The following is a 17,358-nucleotide window of genomic DNA, read 5'->3' on the forward strand; positions in this document are numbered from 1 at the left end:
TGGTCAAGATGGTCAATGTCGTCTCGGTGGTCGAGGCTCGGTGGTCATCTCGGTGGTCAAGGCTCGGTGGTCAAGGTGGTCAATGTCGTCTCGGTCGTCTCGGTGGTCAAGGCTCGGTGGTCAAGGCTCAGTGGTCATGGCTCGGTGGTCGTCTCGGTGGTCAAGGCTCGGTGATCATCTCGGTGGTCAAGGCTCGGTGGTCAAGGTGGTCAAGGGTCTCGGTGGTCAAGGCTCGGTGGTCAAGGTCGTCAAGGCTCGGTGGTCAAGGCTCGGTGGTCATCTCGGTGGTCAAGGCTCGGTGGTCAAGGTGGTCAAGGCTCTCGGTGGTCAAGGCTCGGTGGTCCAGGTCGTTAATGCCCTCGGTGGTCAATGTGGTCAATGCACTGTGGTCTTTGCGTCAAGATGGTGGTGTCTTGATCTTCAACTTTGTGTCTTGGCGATGGTTGCGGTATGCGCATCTTGCTTTCTCAGTCGATTCTCTCGCGGTATCTCGGTCGTCTGGTGGTGTCGTCTGGTGTCGTCGGGTGTCGGTGGTGTCGTCTGGTGTCGTAGTATCTCAGCCGATCGATCGTGTAGCATACGCGCTCTGTAGCGAGGCAGGCGATAATGCAATGTATCTTATTCTGTGATCATTTTCGTATTTACAAGTCCCAAGCTTTAGTAGCACCGGGAAATAATGCAACATCTTAGCATGGTGCCATAATACTTCACACATTACTATTGTCGGATCAAGGCGGCTCGCTGTTTGCCCAACGAGAGGCATATATCGATTTGCATGAATGAATGGGCTTGTTGTTTTTTGTGTTAAATTGCACTGTATCACTGCGACCAAGCGGGATACGTAGTCAGTCTATCACGTCGGCGCTGCACCAAGTTGTTGAGAGACTAGGCAACCTGTTCGTCATTGTCTGCTGCCACAGCGCGTGTAGAAACCCTGCTCGCACATTTGCGCTTTATATTTCAAGCGCTGACATTGCTTGACCGAACTGCAACACTGCGCCGCTTCTGCAGTGTGGACACAACACTACCACCAGCGGCATCACAGCACAGGAGAACATTCACTCAGCTCAAGAACAACCAGCGGCCAACGACGCGGGCCATGTCGTGACCGCAATCGAGTTCCAAGACTGTGCGACGTTCTACCGTCCGGACAACTTGGTGCTCCGCCAAGACAACCCGTACTCCTTGTTGGCGGACCAGGAGGACGACACGAATGATGACGACATGGGCGGCTCGGTGATGACACCGCTCCGCGTCCACTGCTCGACCGACTCCACGCCAGCTGCCCGCTACAAACGGCACGTCAGCACCGACGACGACGACTACAAAGCGCTTCAAGAAGCCTTGGAGACGAACGCATCCAAGACCGCCGTGATTGCGGCGACGATCAACCAATCACCGCACTTCTTCATGACGCTGCTTAACCAGGAACCCGAGTCGGCTACACCACTTGGTCACGTGCGCACGTTGCAACGGTATGTCGCGACGCGTGCTTCGTCTATGCCCGAACAAGACGCTCTGCACAAGCTTGACCAGCTGCTCAACACCGACAGCCACCCGACGAGTATGGTCCGAAGCCTCTTCGGCGACGGAGTAGGGCTCACGGCACGTGTCGCTCTCGCTGACTTCGACCTCGTCCTCTTGATGCTTGCTCCCGAACTCTACTCAAACGACGCTGCCATTGGCCACTTCATCAACGCAGTGCCATCGCGGCTTCGCCAAGACATGCTCACGGACTGGACGCTCGCGCAGCTGCTGCAATGCCCGGCCGTACAAAGCCATATTAAGGAGCAGGCTCACTTGCTAGTGCACTACCGCCGACAAGCAGAAGCACTGCTCGCCATTGTCCAGTCGGCCGACGCCAGTTGGGACCAGCAGACACACGAGCTTGTGCTGCCGGCAGGACGTTACTAAGGTGGCTGCAACCGCTGCCGCCCGGCGTCCTCCGGCCGCCACCACTGCACCGTCTTCGCTTCCGTCTCTGTCTATCTGCTCGCTCAACACCAACAACATCACCAACAAGATCTCGTACATCCTCAACACATTCTCGCTCTCGCATGACGTCGCCTTCTACCAAGAGACGCGTTTTCCAAACATCAACAAGCAGGACTCTGCGGCTAACGCCTGGTCTTCAAGGACAAACGGCGATGGTCGCTGGTTTTGCTGCTCTCCTCGCTTCCCCTTGACGCCAACGGGTCTGTCGTGCCGTGGCGTTGCCACCACGGTACACCCGACAAGCGCGCTTCACGACCTCCACATCGTCGCTGGTCATGACGCGCCACCACTCGTCAACCGCTATCTCCTCGTCTGCGGTCGTCTCGATGATCGCACAGTTTACCTACACAACGTCTACGCGCCGGCCGAGCCCCCAAACCGACCGGCATTCTTCGACGCACTGCCGCGTGACTTTGCAGCCGACGCGTTGCACATCATCGGTGGCGACTTCAATGTCACACTCAGCGATGCTCTCGACGTCTCCAACCCATCTGCTGCAACTCGTCGCGGCCGTCGCGAGCTCATCAGCTGGCTGAACGCGCTTGCGGTGGTCGACATCTTCCGTCATGTCAACCCGACACTCTGCTCGTACACCAGCCCGACTACGAAGACACGTATTGACTACATTTTCGTCTCGCGCCCACTCGTCGACGCACCACATGTCGTGGCACGTCATGTCTTTGGCACTACCAAGTCGAACCACGCCGCCGTTGCCGCCCATATCGCCGATACGACGCCGGCCGGGAAAGGGCCTTGGAAGATGCCACCTTGGCTTCTCGATGACCCCGAGGCTGCCGACACGATTCACGCGCATCTTGACACGTTTCTCGCGACAGCACGCCTCGACGAAGACCTTGGCAGACATTACGACACCATGCTCTTCTCGCTTCGCCATCAACTCTGCCTGCTGCACGCGGTACGCGTAGCTGAAGACCGCGCAGAACTCAAGGAACTGGAACGCCGCTTTGCTCAGTCGATGTACGATCTCAGCCGGCATTGAACGGCCGAGCTCGAACAACTCGTCCAGCACAACCGCGCCAAACTTGCCCAGTACCACACCGTGACCAGTGCCTTCCGCTCTGACGCACGGATGCACGCATACCTGGCCGAATCGTCGCGCTGTACACGTCTGCACTTGCGCCCACCGACGCCGCGGCCGCTTCATCGCCAGACCATTCAAGCCGTGCGCGACGTGGCTGGACATCGTCACACCTCTCGCCAAGGCATCGAAGATACGCTGCACGGGTTCTACACGTCGTTGTACGCTAGCGAAGCAGTGCCGCCTGCTGACGCCATGACCTCTTTTGTACGACCGCTTATTGCCAATCGTCTGCCGCCAGTCCTTGCGCGCCGACTTGCGGCACCGGTCGTCGCATCCGAACTTTACGCCGCGATCATGAGTTCCGCACGCCGCAAGACGCCAGGCCCGAACGCGTTGCCGCATGAAGTCTTACAATTCGCACCGTCCAAGTGGGCACAGATCCTCGAGCTCGTCTTCAATCAACAACTGGCTATCGGTGCGCATCTGACCGGCCTGCAGACTCAAGGTACAACGATCCTCTTGCACAAGAAAGGCGACCGCGACGTCGCTGGCAATTACCGGCCTATCAGTTTGATCAACACGGACGTCAAGGTACTTACCAAGGTGCTCGCGACGCGACTCCAACCGTGCGCGGACTTCATTGTTGGCCACGACCAAACCGGCTTTATCCATGGCCGCACGCTGCTGACCAACGTCCAACGTCTGGACGACACGCTCGAATACGTCCGCCGTCATGTGCCGTCTGGCGTGCTCGCACTCCTAGATTTTGAGAAGGCCTTCGACCGCGTGGACCATCGTTACCTGCAAGTTGCGCTCCGGGAGCTCGGGCTTCCACCGGTGTTTCTTCGTACTGTCCAGTGTCTCTACTCGGGGCGTGCTTCTCGCCTCCTCATTAATGGTCGTCTGTCTCGTCCGTTCGCGATTCGACGCGGTGTGCTCCAAGGTGATCCGCTTTCGCCGCTGCTCTTTGTCCTCGCTCTCGAGCCCATGTGTCAACTGCTCCGGTCGCATGGTCATCTTGGCATTGCGATCAACGACCGGCAACATGTCGTCAGCTGCTTTGCCGATGATACTCAACTCATTGCCCGGGACGCGCCGTCTCTGGCCCATCAACTTGCTCTCGTCGACACGTTTTGCTCATACTCCGGCTTTAAGCTCAACCGCGACAAGACCGAGCTGCTCACGTTTGGTGACGTACCCCGCTATCTCCCCGGACGCATAGTCACACCGGCCGCACCTGCAAAAGCGCTGGGCATCTTGGTCGCGCCGCACCTCGCGCCGCAAGCCCGCTACGATTACGCCCTCAAGAAGTTCATCGCCCGTCTCCAGCTTTGGTCGTACCAATCGCACTCGCTCGTCGGTAAAGTCGTCATCTTGCAAGCGGTCTGCTTGCCGGTCTTGTGGTACCAGCTTACATGGGTACCTCCAGACGCCTCGCTCGCTGCTCAAATAGATCGGCTCATGCTTCAGTTTCTCCACGGTGAACCGATTACGCTCGCTCGCCGTCACACGCATCGGTCTTTTGCGCAAAGTCTGGTCTTCCTGGCCAAACGCCATGGCGGCTTCGGTCTCTCGCACGCGTACGACCTTTGGCTCTCGCGCATCCGTTCAACGTCGCTCCGTTTCGTCAAGGCGTGGCTGGCCCAAGCCGACGACCCTCCCACGTGGACCACGGCGGGTGTCTCGCTCATGGAGGAGGCATACCAACCGTGGGGATCCTTTGGCGACCTTCTTCACGCCAGCAAGAGCCACCCGACGATCAAGGCTCTCCTCGCATCGCCCAGCTTCCCGACACGTTGGCCGGCGGTCCTCCTTGAGTGGTTCTCGACCGTCTACACCATGCATGGCCTGCCTCGCGAATCGCCGCTTGTGACGCACCGGCTTCCGCTTTGGCACAACGCACATCTTCCGACGTCCAGCAAGCTCAAGTGGCTCGCACACGACAACGCTGTGCACGTCGAGACGCTTGCCGTTCAAGGCTACACGCACGTGGACAGCTTTCAAGCCCTCGGACACACGGTCGCTGACCTCGCCGAGCAACTGCCACGACTTTTTCCAGTGCTGCAGCCACCACGTCGCTGGATCCGGCTGCTCGCGATCGCTATCGTTGGCTGCTTCCCGCTCATCGCACCTGTCGCACCTGCCGCGCGTCCAGATCCTGCCCCGACCTGGCTCGTCAAGCTCGGGCCTCACGTCGCCTCAGCTGCGCTCGTAGAGATCCGCCTTGCCGGCTACCGACGTCGTCCAAACTTCGACTGGCGAGTGCTGCCGGCGCACCACCTTGGCATCTCCGCGACCTATTATCAGCAACCAAGCCGAGCTGCTGCGTTGGTCCCACTACGGCAACCCGCTCATGTCCTTCCGCGATACGGCGATTTTGTGTACCGTGTCGCGCTGAAAGCCGTGGCGGTCCGGTCCAGCTTGCACTTCCTCAGCCCGGATGCCCGACACTGCCCGCTCTGTGATGTGCCCGCTCGCGAAACGTATGACCATCTTTTAGTGCGCTGCCCATTCATCCGCGCGGTTTGGCGCGCTTTTGACCCGATGCGCGATATCTTGAAGCTGCAACTCCCGACGTCGGTCGGTGGCTTTCTTTACGATGACGTCGCTCTGCCGTTCTCAGCCCACAAGCCGACCATCCGTGCCCTCTGGCCGATCCTGCGCGCTTGCGTTTGGTACAGTCTTTGGCTTGAACGTAACAACCGCGTGTTTCGCACGACATTGACGCCCCTTCCCGCTGATGCGCTCGCGATCAAAGCCGCTACTATCACGCGACTGCATATCCGACACTTGGCCCGCCGCGCCGTGGTGCCTTCGCTTGATGAGTCGCTCCATGCCCTACGCGCCGATCCTTGGTGTGCTCGCTACCTCATTCCCAACTCAATCCCGAGCCCTGACCATGCGCCCTCAGCTTGACGTACCGGCCAAACCTCACGAGCGCTCTAGGAAGTCCACCATCTTCACTATATAATTCCATGTTAATAACTCATTTCAACAGGAGAACATTCACTCTCACGCACGTCCAGTGATGGGCCAGCGACTCGGACGCCGCGAGCGACGCGCAAAAACACAATCATGGTGTTGGCACCAGAGGCATGCAACCAAGATGGACCCCTGTAGTATCCTCTGCCGTCTGCGGCGTCGAGCGTCCTATCACCGCATGCTGCCACGTACATTTTATCCACGTTATATTATTATTGTTTTGTATTCAACAAATATATAGATGGTTTTAGACGTAGCTTTATTAATACGCGTCGCATTGAATGCCATCGGACGCGATTTGATTGGCGGTACGGAGCCAATGGAACGCAGGATTGCCAAAGCACTGGCCGCCAATCCATAGCGCAATCGGCAAAGTTGCCATGTCATCGCCCGAGACGAACTCGAAGCGTGCGCGCTCGGACGAGCCCGAAGCGTCGACGAAGAAGGTCAAGATCTCGCGCACGTACGAAGAACTTGCGGCCCTCTGCAAGCAAGACCCCCGCTTCCACGATCGCTATGAGGCCCGGCCCCGGACCTGGGTCTCGACCTCAACGATGAAGAAGAGCTCCAAGGCGCAGTACAAGCGCGTTGTCGCGCTCGATTGCGAAATGTGCGTGACGTTGAGCGAGAGGAGAGACGATCGCGATTCGCATGCCTTGGTGCGCGTGACGCTCATTGACGGCGAAGACCCGGACGTGATTCTGGTCGACCTCATTGTGCACCAGCCGCCGCCCGGACGCATCATCTACGACTACAAGACCGACATCCACGGCCTTTCGGGCGAGCTCATTTTTGGCTCCAAGATTGACGTCGCCCGCGCCCGCAAAGAAGTGCTCAAGCACTTGGGCCCGGACACGGTCCTCGTCGGCCACAGTGTCGACGGCGATTTGGCAAGTATGATGATCCACCACTCCAACTGTCTCGACACGGCGCTCCTCTATAAGCGCATGGACGTGCCCGAAATCAAGAGTACGCCGGGCCTGCGCGAACTCACGGTGCAGCTGCTCAAGATCGAGATGCCGCCGGTCCACGACTCGTTCTTGGATGCCAAGATGACGATGCTGGCGGCCCAGTACGCGCTCACCAATCCGATTGGTCCCGTCATCGTGTACAAAGCGCCCGCGACGACTTGGGGGCCGCCGCCCTCGGAGCCGAGTGCCAACGAGCCGGGAGCGAAACCGTTGACCATGCCGCCGCGCATCAAGTCGTCCGCCAAGCCGGCCGCACGGGCGCCGGTGATGGCGCTCCCGCGCCCTGGCCAAGACGACGGTCCTGCCGCCCAGTGGGTCATTCACCGCATCCCCAAGGGAATTTTCAACTCGGACATTCAGTCCTTCGTGACCAAGACGACGTCCGTCGTGCCCGAAATGGTCGAGAACGTTGTCTTCAAGTCGCAGTGGGGGTCGTGCTCCGTCAACTTTCCGTCGGCGATGCACGCGAACCTCGCGTTCGCGATGCTGACGGGCGACGAGTCGAAAGACCCACTGGACCGCGTCGTCAAGAAGGTCGAGGTCCCCAACAAGGCTGGCACCATCTACAAGGGCATCAAGATCATGACGGCCAAGAAATAAATCTATTCATATTACAACTACTGTCCGCTGCTCTATTTTTCGGGTCCTCGCACACGAACCATCGCACACGGTGACTCGGTGACCGTCAGAAGTCACGACAGTCACCGGCTTTGGGCCATCCCATAGGTAGTACACTGTAAGCTTAGTCCATAGTACAACGAAATATTTAAAAGGCTCCTCAAGAAAGCCAGGACGCGTCGCTACAAAAGTGTCCAGGCACCTGGAGTCCAGGTGTGGTGAACTCTACCAAAAGTGGCAAAGGAAGCTCAGAGGAGACCGCGACTCGTTGGCGACTCGGGACTTGCAAACTCGTCGTCCAGGTCATGGTACGTCGACCCCTCAATGTCCGACGTCATGGAGAACATGTCGTCAAAGACTGAGAAGTCCTTGGCGGGTGCGTGGAGGTAGCCAAAATGCACGAGCGGGGCGGCCATCGCCGTACAGAGCGCCGTCGTCCAGAGCAGAATCACGCTGCCGCCAATGACATTCGCGGCTACGAGCTTGGCGCCAAGGGAATTCTCACACGGTTCCCAGAGACCACAACCAATGCGGTGGCTCTCTTTCGATAGCAACGTTGCCCAACTGCATTTGAAGGCGGCGTCAAGTCGATGCGATGTCACACAGAGACTCGCGATAAGAATGCCGTACAGTCCGTTGCCAAGGTGCACGACGACGACATCGGTCGTGGCGCCAAAGACGTCCCACTTGTAGAGCAGATGCGTGCCGACAGCGTAGAGCACAGCAGCACCGGCTCCGATAAGGGCGGCTGCAAGCGGGTGCACGGCGCTCGTCGACGCAGAGATGGCGACGAGGCCGCTGAGAACGCCGTTGTGCATGGCGTCATCGTCGAGGAGGCGCCAGTGCCAGTGGATGGCGGACGAGAGCAAGCCACTGGTGGCGGCGGCGACGGTGAGGTTTTCGATACCGCGGAGACTCACAGTTGCGCAGTCGCCGTGGATGGCCGGCGTCGAGATGTATATCAAGCCGTACCACCCAATCCAAATGAAGAGTGTCGCGAGTGAGCGATGCGGTGCGACCGGTGCATGCCACACGACCGACCGATCCCGACGAAGCAGCACCGAGATGACACCGACCGCCGCGCCGGCTGTGACGTGCAAGACGGCGCTGCCGCTTAGATCGACGACACCGGTGCCAAAGAGGTGGTTGCCGTAGAGCCAGCCATCGGAAGCCCACACGGCGTGCGCCACAGGCGGATGGACAACGCCGAGCACAAATGCAATGTACGCAGCGAGAGACGAGGGTGCCAGTAGCCGCTCGAGGCCGAGCGCCAGGATCATTGTGAGCACAAGCGAGACTGTGAGCTGTTGAAACCACTGCGCCAAGTGCAAGCCGGATGCGTCGTTGAATGCCGTTGACGAGAGCGCGAAACCATTGTGGCCAATGAAGCCATCGCCAGCGCCGAACGCGAGTGCAAAGCCATAGACAAAGCTTACGAGCGTTGCAAGACTTGCCACGTGCAAGAGCTTGGCGCCAAGCGTCGCGCGAAAGGCGAGTCCTATCAGCAGCAGAAGGATCTGCAGCGTGCCAAAGAGCACCCAGACCACGTCGACGTCGCGGCTCGGATTCGCGAGGCAGGCCCCGGTGGCCTTGCAGTCGGCCTCCAGCGCGGCCGCCAAGGACGTCCACGAGTACGCCGTGGATGTACCGTTGATGACGACTACGATCGTCGCGTTGGCGCCTGCCATCGCACCCGCGTAACCTTCGACGACTGCGACCTCGAAGATCGCGGATCCTGGAACATTGCGGTACTGTATCCGGATGACCGAAAGTGCACTTTCTGCCGGAAGACGAGATGCCACCAAGATACGTGTGTCCAAGGTGTCCTTGTTGGAGTTTACAACGTTAGTTGCCGACACACATGCGCGACCGGTTCGAGATTCATGCACATGTGTAGCTTGCCACGGGACTTGTAGGAGAGTACATTAGGTAGCTTGGCACGTGGCGTCGCTGGCTGCTTGGAACAATCAGCTCGCATGGACCGGAGGTGGTCACCTCGAGTCGAGGTCACCGACGCCGTTGCAGTACTGGACGCCAACAAGGCGGGTACGACAGCGCTCAACGTCGAAGTGTCTACCAAGGCATAGCGCCAACCGCCTGTCACGTTGTCCAGAGCAAAGTCGTCGCTGCATTGCGAGAAGGTCACAACATCTATTTCTAGCGCGCCACTTTTAGCGCATCACCATGGACGAGTACGAGGACGACGCCGATTTCGAGGCGTCCGCCACGTCGCCCCAGCCCGACGAAGAGAGTTACAACGCCGATGAGTGGGAAGAGCCGTCGCCAGAGAAGCCATCGACCCCGCTCCCCACGACCACGTGTGAAGAAGAATCGACCGCGAGTCATGTCATCGCTGAGAATGCCGTGCAGAACATCCCCGAGCCAGTGCTTCAGCTGCCCGAGCCTCGATTGCTGCCAGGTGGTGACGCGGTGCAAATAGCAGAGAAACTAGACACGCGTCCTTCAACATCCACCGCCGCCGCCGACGACAACGATCGCTCAGAAGCTGATGCGGTCGCCAGGCAAGAAGATGAGGAGGAGGAGGATCCCGAGTACCCACCCGAGATGATCCAGCGTTTTTGTCAGCACCCGAGCTTGGCCGTCAAACGCAGCACGGAATCAAGTGCCGATGCGGCGATTCAACTCGCGTCGGCGCGCGTCAAGGCGTACCAGCAGCTGCAGGCGCGGCAGGCCGCCGAGGCCAAGGCAGCCAGCGAAGCGCGCAAGCAAGCCAAGCACGCCTGGCGGCAGACGTACGAGACCCCGCGCAGCCGACAAGAGTACCTGGTCGAGTCGACGCGGCGGCGCAAGGAGCGAGAGGCGCGCGCCGCGACACCGACACCTCGATGGTACGCGCGAAAGACCATGCCGCGCGTGAGCACAGACGCGAGTACCGAGAAGCATGCTTTGGCGCAGCGCGCGCAGGCGGCATCTCGACGCAAAGCCGCGGCGCACCGCCAGTACGTCGCCGCAACGCTCGCCAAAGTCGCTGCGACGGCCGAATCGGCTCGCCATAAAAGCTGCGGGTACGCGTGCGAGCCCGGCTCGTACCTCTTGCTCCAAGCTACTCCGCCCTGTCGCGCATCCACGTCCTCAGAACCAGTTCAGGATTCTACGATGGGTAAGTGCAACGCAGTAGCTGTGATGGCGTCTGCGGAATCAGCCTTTGCGTGTGTCGATGCAAGCGTTGAGGCTGCGGCCGTGATGACTCGCTTACTGGATGCAGTCGCCGTCGTTCCAACACACCCAGTGCCGTCGACGGTGCAGGTGCAGCTTGCACCGACGTCGGACACGGAGTGCGAGCCGCCCAGTATCGAGAAAGTTCCGGTCGACGAGACGACGGCGTCGGAGCCACCAGCGTCGACCCCGATGACGACAGAGTGGACGGCCGAATCCGAGCCTGAGCCGGACCCGGCGATGGTCAAGGACGCCTGCGACGCGCCCGTGGCAGGAACCAAGACGGACGATGCGCGCGCACCGGACCCTGTCGCGACCAATGTGTAGCATGCATGCACGTCTAATAGTTATCCTGCGAAATGGCAATGCGGCAGAGTACGCGACATGTACAAACATTTTGATGTGCAATGTAAAAGGGTAAACTTGACAAAGAGGCAAAGTGAGATAGACCAGCTCGCGCACTGATATATTCTCTAACGGGGCTGGCTCAGCGTGCGGTTGGCCTTGTGGTCCACGGGGCGTTTGCGACGCACCATGCTGTGTGCCTTTGTCGTTCGCGGGTGGCGACGGCGTGGTTTCGGTGGCTCGGGCGGCATGTTGGAATGCTCGACGGTTGGATCGAGTGTCATACCGGAGAGGTAGAGACCTTCGATGGTCAGCACCGCCAAGGCGGCGTTGCAGAGCGAGAAGGCAGGCGCGGACGGGGCCGTCGTTGTACCGTGGCGCATGCCACCGACATGCTTGGCGCGCGCATGCTTGGTGGCGACCAGCGCTTTCGGATCAAACACGAAATCGGTCGACCATCCGTGGGGTGCCATAGCGTCGAAAATTCAGGAATGGAGCCGAAGCAATGTGGTGGAGACGCTGCTTCTCCACGGCCGTGCATGATTGGCTCGGTTTAACCTTGCAAAGCGATCTAATGTTCGGCATCACAATGAACCGGTATCTGTTTCTCGCCCAGAAAGGACGTTTACCAAGGCATATCTCTCCAACCTGCAAGGACGCAAAGAGGACGCAGGCGTGCGCCAGCTTTTGCGGCTTCCTATCAGTCACCGAATATGGCCAATCACGCGCTTTATAGCCCATGCGCCACGAGCGCATCACGCGCTTGCTTGCTGCAGTGTACGATGCGTGCATGGACATGGGCCCTGCGATACGCCGCGCGGAGGCCAATGGCAAGCGTAGTGACCAGAAGCCGCAGGCCATGTTTATGCAAGGTGGGCATCCTCCGCGCGATATCCCTTGCATCAGCAGCAGCATGCTCGTAGCGTCGTCGGTATGGCAAGGCTGAATAGCTTGTTCGATTCGTGTCAAGCAAAATGACAAAAAGAGGGCTCGCGCGTTCTAGAAGACCAGAAGAACGTGCGTTCTTCTTTACAATTTTCAAGTGGCCGACCAGCGTGTGTTTTAGAGAGAATGCGTGCGGATTGGCTAAAACTGTAGGTAGGATTGGCCAATCCAAGACGAGAAGGAACCCTGTCGAGCACCGATAGGCTGTGGCTGGAACGAGCTTTTACCAGCACGGCACTTCGTCGACATCTGATTGGTCCACCGTCGGAACTTCAAAGTGGCCGATTAAAATCGCACACGCTCATTGGCGCGCTGGGACATGTACGGAAACCCAATCGGGAGCCAGCTGGCGGGCACTTAACCGGATGAGGCCCACCCCGGAACTTCAACCGGTTTACATGGCGCTGGCCCGTATGTGTCATTATTGAATCTCCAGCTTCGAGCTTATTGCTTGTGCATCTCCTCCATCCTCGCCTTCACCATGAGCGCTACCGTTGCCACGTACCCTGTCGTCTCGCTCGGGGCGCTGCGCAAGACCGCAGCTGCGGCGCCGCATGAGCGTATCGCGCTGGTGCTGGACATGGACGAGTGCTTGGTGCACACCAAGATTCTCTCGGCGACGCCCGAGACATACCGCCAGGACGAAGCGCGCCCGACCTCGACCGTCGAGGACTACCCCGAGTCGTTCCAAGTGACCATGGAAGACGGCGAGCGAGTCGTTGTCAACAAGCGCCCGGGCCTCGATGCGTTCCTCCTCGAGGCCAGCCAGCACTTTGACCTGTACGTCTTTACGGCCGGCCTCGAGATCTACGGCAAGCCGATCCTCGACGCGCTCGACCCGACCAACACACTCTTCAAAGGTCGCTTCTTCCGTACGTCCTGCACGCAGAAGAGCGGCTTCTTCATGAAGGACCTGCGCTCGATCCGGTCGGACCTCTCGAAAGTCGTACTCGTCGACAACAACCCAGTGTCGTTCCTGCCGCAGCCCAGCAACGGGATTCCGGTCCCAAGCTTTTACGACGACGTGCATGACAAGACGCTCGAGTCGCTGACGAAGGTGGTCATGACGCTCCGCAACGTCACGGACGTCCGCCCGCGTCTCCACCAGCTCTTCCGCCTCGCGGACCTCCTCGCCGAGCACCGCAAGCTGCTCTGGTGCATGTGATCCCATGGTGTGTGTATATTATTATTGTGTCGAGATTATTTAGACGGACCGTAGCTATATCGCGTAGCGTATTTAAAAAATCAACTGTTTTAATATTCCTACTAGTCGCTCAGTACTGTATCGGCCCTTACCACGTGGCCGACGGCGGTCATTACACATGACGCCGTGCACCTCTGACGAGAAGCCAGCCTCGTCGTCGGGTATCTTTGCTCGAGCACGAAGACAAAGCTGTGCTGACCCAGCACATGTACACCGTGTCACCGAGCAAGACAGGCGGGAGGATCGCTCGGGTCCGCGGCCGCAGCACGAAGCTGGTCTCAAGCTGTTGGCCCAGGTTGCACTCGGAGGTCACGAATCTCGTGTCAAAGACGCCACAGCAAGTAGCCACGCAGTAGCCAGCCAAGAGTAGCTCCAACATTCCGAGCCGTCGAAAGTTCTAGATGTCGTCGGCTGTTGTCTGACGCCCGCCGCCGTCGGCAGGACGCATGACGTGGCGCCACCGGATGCACTTACGAGCAGCTGAAACGGCGCTGGAAATAACCTTGTGGGTTTCATCATCCTCTTGACACCCGCGTCCGTGACTGCATGGCCGCGCCGCCTTGTTGCGGGCAATCGTGGTCGGACCCCAAGGTACCTCACTTTTGCCGCTTGATCCGCGACGGCGAGGCCGACGCGATGCTGCCCCGACGCCCGTCCGAGGCCTGCGAGCCCGCGCCGAGCCGCGCCAGCAAAGGTCCGTCCGAGGTTAGCGAGCCTGTGGGTAGCCGCGCCGCCAAAGGCGCGTCCGAGTCCATCCAAGTGTTTGTGCGCATTCGCCCGCTCATTGAACGCGAGGTGTCAGGCCAGACGACGCAGCACTACATTCGCGCGACAGCCGACAACGTACGTCCTACCTTCCGCCTTTTGCAGGAGCTTATGCACCTACATTGTAGACGATCGAGGTCCAAACTGCCGATGCACACATCAAGTGCCAGTACGACGCCGTCTTTGGCCCGTCCATGAGCCAAGAAGACGTGTACGACCGGGTGAAGGAGTGCACCGACGCCTTCCTAAGCGGCTTCAACGCAACGCTCTTTGCGTATGGCCAAACGGGCAGCGGCAAGTCGTTCACCATGTTTGGCGCCGAGACAGACGAATCGCGGTACCGGCCAGGCCTCGCAAAGTCCCAAGCCGGCGTCATTCCGCGCGCCATCAAAGACATCTTTGCGGGGTTCGTGCAGAAGCGAGGCGACCAGATCGAGTGTACGCTCTACTGCTCATTTGTGCAAATCTACAACGAAAACGTCTACGACCTCTTGCGCGACGGCAAGATGGACAAGCCGCTCGCCGTGCACGAAGACCGCGTCAACGGGATTTACGTCGAGGGCCTCTCCGAGTACGCGGTGCGCAGCGTGCACGACTGTCTCGCGCTCCTCCAGACGGGCGAGGACCACCGCGCCGTGCGCGCCACGCACATGAACCTCGTGAGTAGTCGTAGCCACAGCGCATTCCAGATCTTCCTTGAGGCCAAGCGGCCCGACGGGACGCTCACCAAGTCTAAGTTCAACCTCGTGGACCTGGCCGGCTCGGAAAAGTGGCATGCTGACGCGTCCATGCAGGTACGCTTGTCCTTGTTCTCTACCTACCCGGCTGTGGTGACACATTTCGGTAGTACAACCATATCTCGGAAATGACCAACATCAACTTGAGTTTGCACACGTTGGGTCGGTGCATTGGCGCGCTCTCCACCAAGGTAGTTACGTGTGCCATTGTCGATTCAGTGTGCTCAGTGCATGCGAGTAGGGAAGCCACGTGCCGTACCGAGACTCGAAGCTCACGCGACTCCTGCAAGACAGTCTTGGCGGCAACACCAAGACGCGCATCATTGCGACCTTGTCGCCGTCCATCGACTGCATCGAAGAGTCGATAGCGACGCTCAAGTTTGCCGACCGCGCGAAGCAAGTAATGCATACATTATGTGTCCTTTACAAGCGCCTACTGTCTTATGCTAGGTCATGGTGTCGGTGCGCGTGAACGAGCAGCGGGTGATCGACCCGGCGTACGTCGAGAAGCTCGAGGCGGAAGTGCTCGAGCTTCGAAGCGTCATCGCCAGTCTTGAAGGCGGCAACTCGCCCAACCAAGTCGACTCGCAGCTCGTGCGTCTTCTCCAAGAAAACAACGACCTCAAAGCCCAGACGGTCAAACTCCGGCGAGAGCTCGACGCCCGAAGCGGTCCCGAGTCACTTGTCAGCACCAGCAACAACAATAGCAACAACAATGCCACCATCGAGCCGAGCGACGACAGGACCAAGCAACTTCTGGCGCAAAATCAAGTACATCTAGCATCCTCGCGTACAGCCCAAAGACACATATTGTGGACTAGCACATGGAAGGCGTACTGAGTCGGCTAAAGGACGCGACGGACCGCTTTTTCAAGTTTGAAATCGAAGAAGACGAACTCAAAACGATTCTTGAGACGTCGTTCCGATCACTTGGCACCAAGACCACCGTCTCGACCAACGCAGGTCGGCCACCCGCCCTCACCGCGTCGACTGCCAGCACGTTTGCCCGCCTTCGCACCAAATGTAGGCGTCAAGAACTGTCAGCAAATTGACACCAACGATTGTCTGTAGCAGCCGCGACGGCAACGAAAACGGCGCCGGACGTTGCGTTTCGCGTCCGAGGCAAACCGTCGTCAAGCGAGAGCGAGACTACGTGGCAGACGGATGCGCCACCGCGTGTCTCGGAGGAGGACGAGATCAAGGCGGCCGAGAAGGCGCTCAAGAAGCAGGCCAAGATCCAAGCCTGGCTCCTTGAGAAAGAGCGCCGAGAAATGACCAAGCTCCAGCAACAGCAAGAGTACATTGACGAGCAGCGACGCGCCCAAGCGGAGAAAGACGCCAAGTTTTACAAGCGCGCCATAGAGACCAAGAAGAAACTATCGAGGTACGGCGACGATTGCGCGCTTCCTACATTGATGCGATGGCGTACTAGTGCCACCCCCGAGGCATCGGCATAGTTGAACGGTCAAGGCATTGTATCGGTAGTTTACACCATAAGGTTGCTGTGCTTGTTGCTTTATCGCACATGGGCGATCGAGTGTGCGTCGTGACGGCGGGACAAAGACTCGGGAAATTGTGGCTGCGATCTCACTCAGCAGGAATGCTGAGGGAGCTCTTGTGCGATGTCACATTTGCATTTGTTTCTATAAGTCAATATTGTCCTTCAGTCCAAATACAGTAGTTCCGTGCAGTTCCATGTCGTGTACAATGGATCGCGATGAAACAGTCAGACATAACACTAATACACGTAGTACACTACTTCAAACCAGATGGTGTGGGCGATTGTCGATGTCATTCAACAATCAAACAGCAATTTGACGAGTCGGATGGCCACCTTCGTCGACGTTGTGCTGCGCCAGCCCGAGCTGTTTGCCGTCGTCACTGGCTACCAGGATGGCGTCTGCCAAGCCGTCGCGACTCGATTCCGCGACTTCCACCACCTTGTTGACTTTGAAGCGACGCAGGGCCAGTACGAGGGCGTCTACTTGCTCGACCCAGGGCTCTTCCGCACCTCGTACCGTGAATGGAACAACCCAGATGCGCCGCCCGATGCTCTCACCACGGAAGAGCTCTACCTCAATTTGCACAACACGCGGGACCCTCGCTTCCCGCTGCACTTGGCGATACTCGAAGGCGATCTGGCGGCGACCACAAGCATCTTGCGCTGCCGCCCCGACCTCGCGTACCAAGAGGCTATCGAAGCTGCGATTCACCACGACCATCTCGACATCGCCACGTACCTCTTGGAGCAGCGGGCGACGCGTGTGCCAGAGCTCAACCGCAACTTTGAAGACGAGTTCCGCGGTCGGCCGTCGCGGCTTCTCGACGACTGGCTGCCTTCTTGCCACTCGACGCTCTACAAGAACGACGTGTCCATTTTGGCGCTACTCTGGGCGCACCGGCAACGCGATTGGGACAGCAACGACGTCGCACGTGCAGCGCTCGGGTTCAACGCGTTTGACGTACTTGGGTTTTTGATTGAGCACCTGCCGACGTCGGCGCTTCATGGCCTCTTTGACGCGGTGGCTGGGCAAGGCCATTTGTCTTTGGTCGAGGCATTGCACGCTCGCGGACTCG

General features: G+C 58.9%; 8 protein-coding genes across 8 annotated transcripts; 6 read left to right on the plus strand and 2 right to left on the minus strand.

Moving 5' to 3' along the window:
* Window positions 1–8: 8 nt before the first annotated feature.
* On the plus strand, window positions 9–2,995 carry SDRG_10642 (hypothetical protein; the record flags this gene model as incomplete). The annotated part of the gene is made up of 3 exons (XM_008616643.1): window positions 9–40; window positions 1,035–1,770; window positions 1,904–2,995. 3 exons carry the CDS (start codon window positions 9–11, stop codon window positions 2,993–2,995), a joined length of 1,860 nt encoding a protein of 619 aa, XP_008614865.1.
* A 3,370-nt stretch (window positions 2,996–6,365) lies between these two features.
* Window positions 6,366–7,625, plus strand: SDRG_10643 (hypothetical protein). Its single transcript, XM_008616644.1, has one exon. It carries the CDS (start codon window positions 6,400–6,402, stop codon window positions 7,588–7,590), a length of 1,191 nt encoding a protein of 396 aa, XP_008614866.1. The 5' UTR covers window positions 6,366–6,399; the 3' UTR covers window positions 7,591–7,625.
* A 231-nt stretch (window positions 7,626–7,856) lies between these two features.
* On the minus strand, window positions 7,857–9,296 carry SDRG_10644 (hypothetical protein; the record flags this gene model as incomplete). Its single annotated transcript, XM_008616645.1, has 1 exon — window positions 7,857–9,296. One exon carries the CDS (start codon window positions 9,294–9,296, stop codon window positions 7,857–7,859), a length of 1,440 nt encoding a protein of 479 aa, XP_008614867.1.
* A 357-nt stretch (window positions 9,297–9,653) lies between these two features.
* SDRG_10645 (hypothetical protein) lies at window positions 9,654–11,229 on the plus strand. The gene has a single exon (XM_008616646.1). The coding sequence runs from the start codon at window positions 9,793–9,795 to the stop codon at window positions 11,110–11,112; it is 1,320 nt and encodes a 439-aa protein (XP_008614868.1). The 5' UTR covers window positions 9,654–9,792; the 3' UTR covers window positions 11,113–11,229.
* Window positions 11,230–11,258: 29 nt separating this feature from the next.
* SDRG_10646 (hypothetical protein) lies at window positions 11,259–11,603 on the minus strand (the record flags this gene model as incomplete). The annotated part of the gene is made up of 1 exon (XM_008616647.1): window positions 11,259–11,603. One exon carries the CDS (start codon window positions 11,601–11,603, stop codon window positions 11,259–11,261), a length of 345 nt encoding a protein of 114 aa, XP_008614869.1.
* Window positions 11,604–12,506: 903 nt separating this feature from the next.
* SDRG_10647 (hypothetical protein) lies at window positions 12,507–13,341 on the plus strand. Its single transcript, XM_008616648.1, has one exon. The coding sequence runs from the start codon at window positions 12,557–12,559 to the stop codon at window positions 13,238–13,240; it is 684 nt and encodes a 227-aa protein (XP_008614870.1). The 5' UTR covers window positions 12,507–12,556; the 3' UTR covers window positions 13,241–13,341.
* Window positions 13,342–13,674: 333 nt separating this feature from the next.
* Window positions 13,675–16,454, plus strand: SDRG_10648 (hypothetical protein). Its single transcript, XM_008616649.1, has 8 exons — window positions 13,675–14,122; window positions 14,173–14,838; window positions 14,892–14,972; window positions 15,023–15,181; window positions 15,232–15,552; window positions 15,603–15,804; window positions 15,853–16,165; window positions 16,214–16,454. Exons 1-8 carry the CDS (start codon window positions 13,826–13,828, stop codon window positions 16,236–16,238), a joined length of 2,064 nt encoding a protein of 687 aa, XP_008614871.1. The 5' UTR covers window positions 13,675–13,825; the 3' UTR covers window positions 16,239–16,454.
* A 135-nt stretch (window positions 16,455–16,589) lies between these two features.
* SDRG_10649 (hypothetical protein) lies at window positions 16,590–17,358 on the plus strand (the record flags this gene model as incomplete). Its single annotated transcript, XM_008616650.1, has 1 exon — window positions 16,590–17,358. A coding segment is annotated over exon 1 (751 nt), but the record flags the coding sequence as incomplete, so codon positions are not given.

This window comes from Saprolegnia diclina (assembly GCF_000281045.1).
Source record: "Saprolegnia diclina VS20 unplaced genomic scaffold supercont1.36, whole genome shotgun sequence".
NCBI lineage: Eukaryota > Oomycota > Saprolegniomycetes > Saprolegniales > Saprolegniaceae > Saprolegnia > Saprolegnia diclina.

Bases quoted from the DNA above. Each gene is read 5' to 3' on its own strand.
- SDRG_10647 (XM_008616648.1), top strand. From the start codon at position 12,557: ATGAGCGCTACCGTTGCCACGTACCCTGTCGTCTCGCTCGGGGCGCTG.
- SDRG_10645 (XM_008616646.1), top strand. From the start codon at position 9,793: ATGGACGAGTACGAGGACGACGCCGATTTCGAGGCGTCCGCCACGTCG.
- SDRG_10643 (XM_008616644.1), top strand. From the start codon at position 6,400: ATGTCATCGCCCGAGACGAACTCGAAGCGTGCGCGCTCGGACGAGCCC.
- SDRG_10648 (XM_008616649.1), top strand. From the start codon at position 13,826: ATGGCCGCGCCGCCTTGTTGCGGGCAATCGTGGTCGGACCCCAAGGTA. The intron at 14,839-14,891 runs GTACGCTTGTCC...ACATTTCGGTAG, and splicing joins ATGCTGACGCGTCCATGCAG to TACAACCATATCTCGGAAAT. The intron at 15,182-15,231 runs GTAATGCATACA...GTCTTATGCTAG, and splicing joins TTGCCGACCGCGCGAAGCAA to GTCATGGTGTCGGTGCGCGT.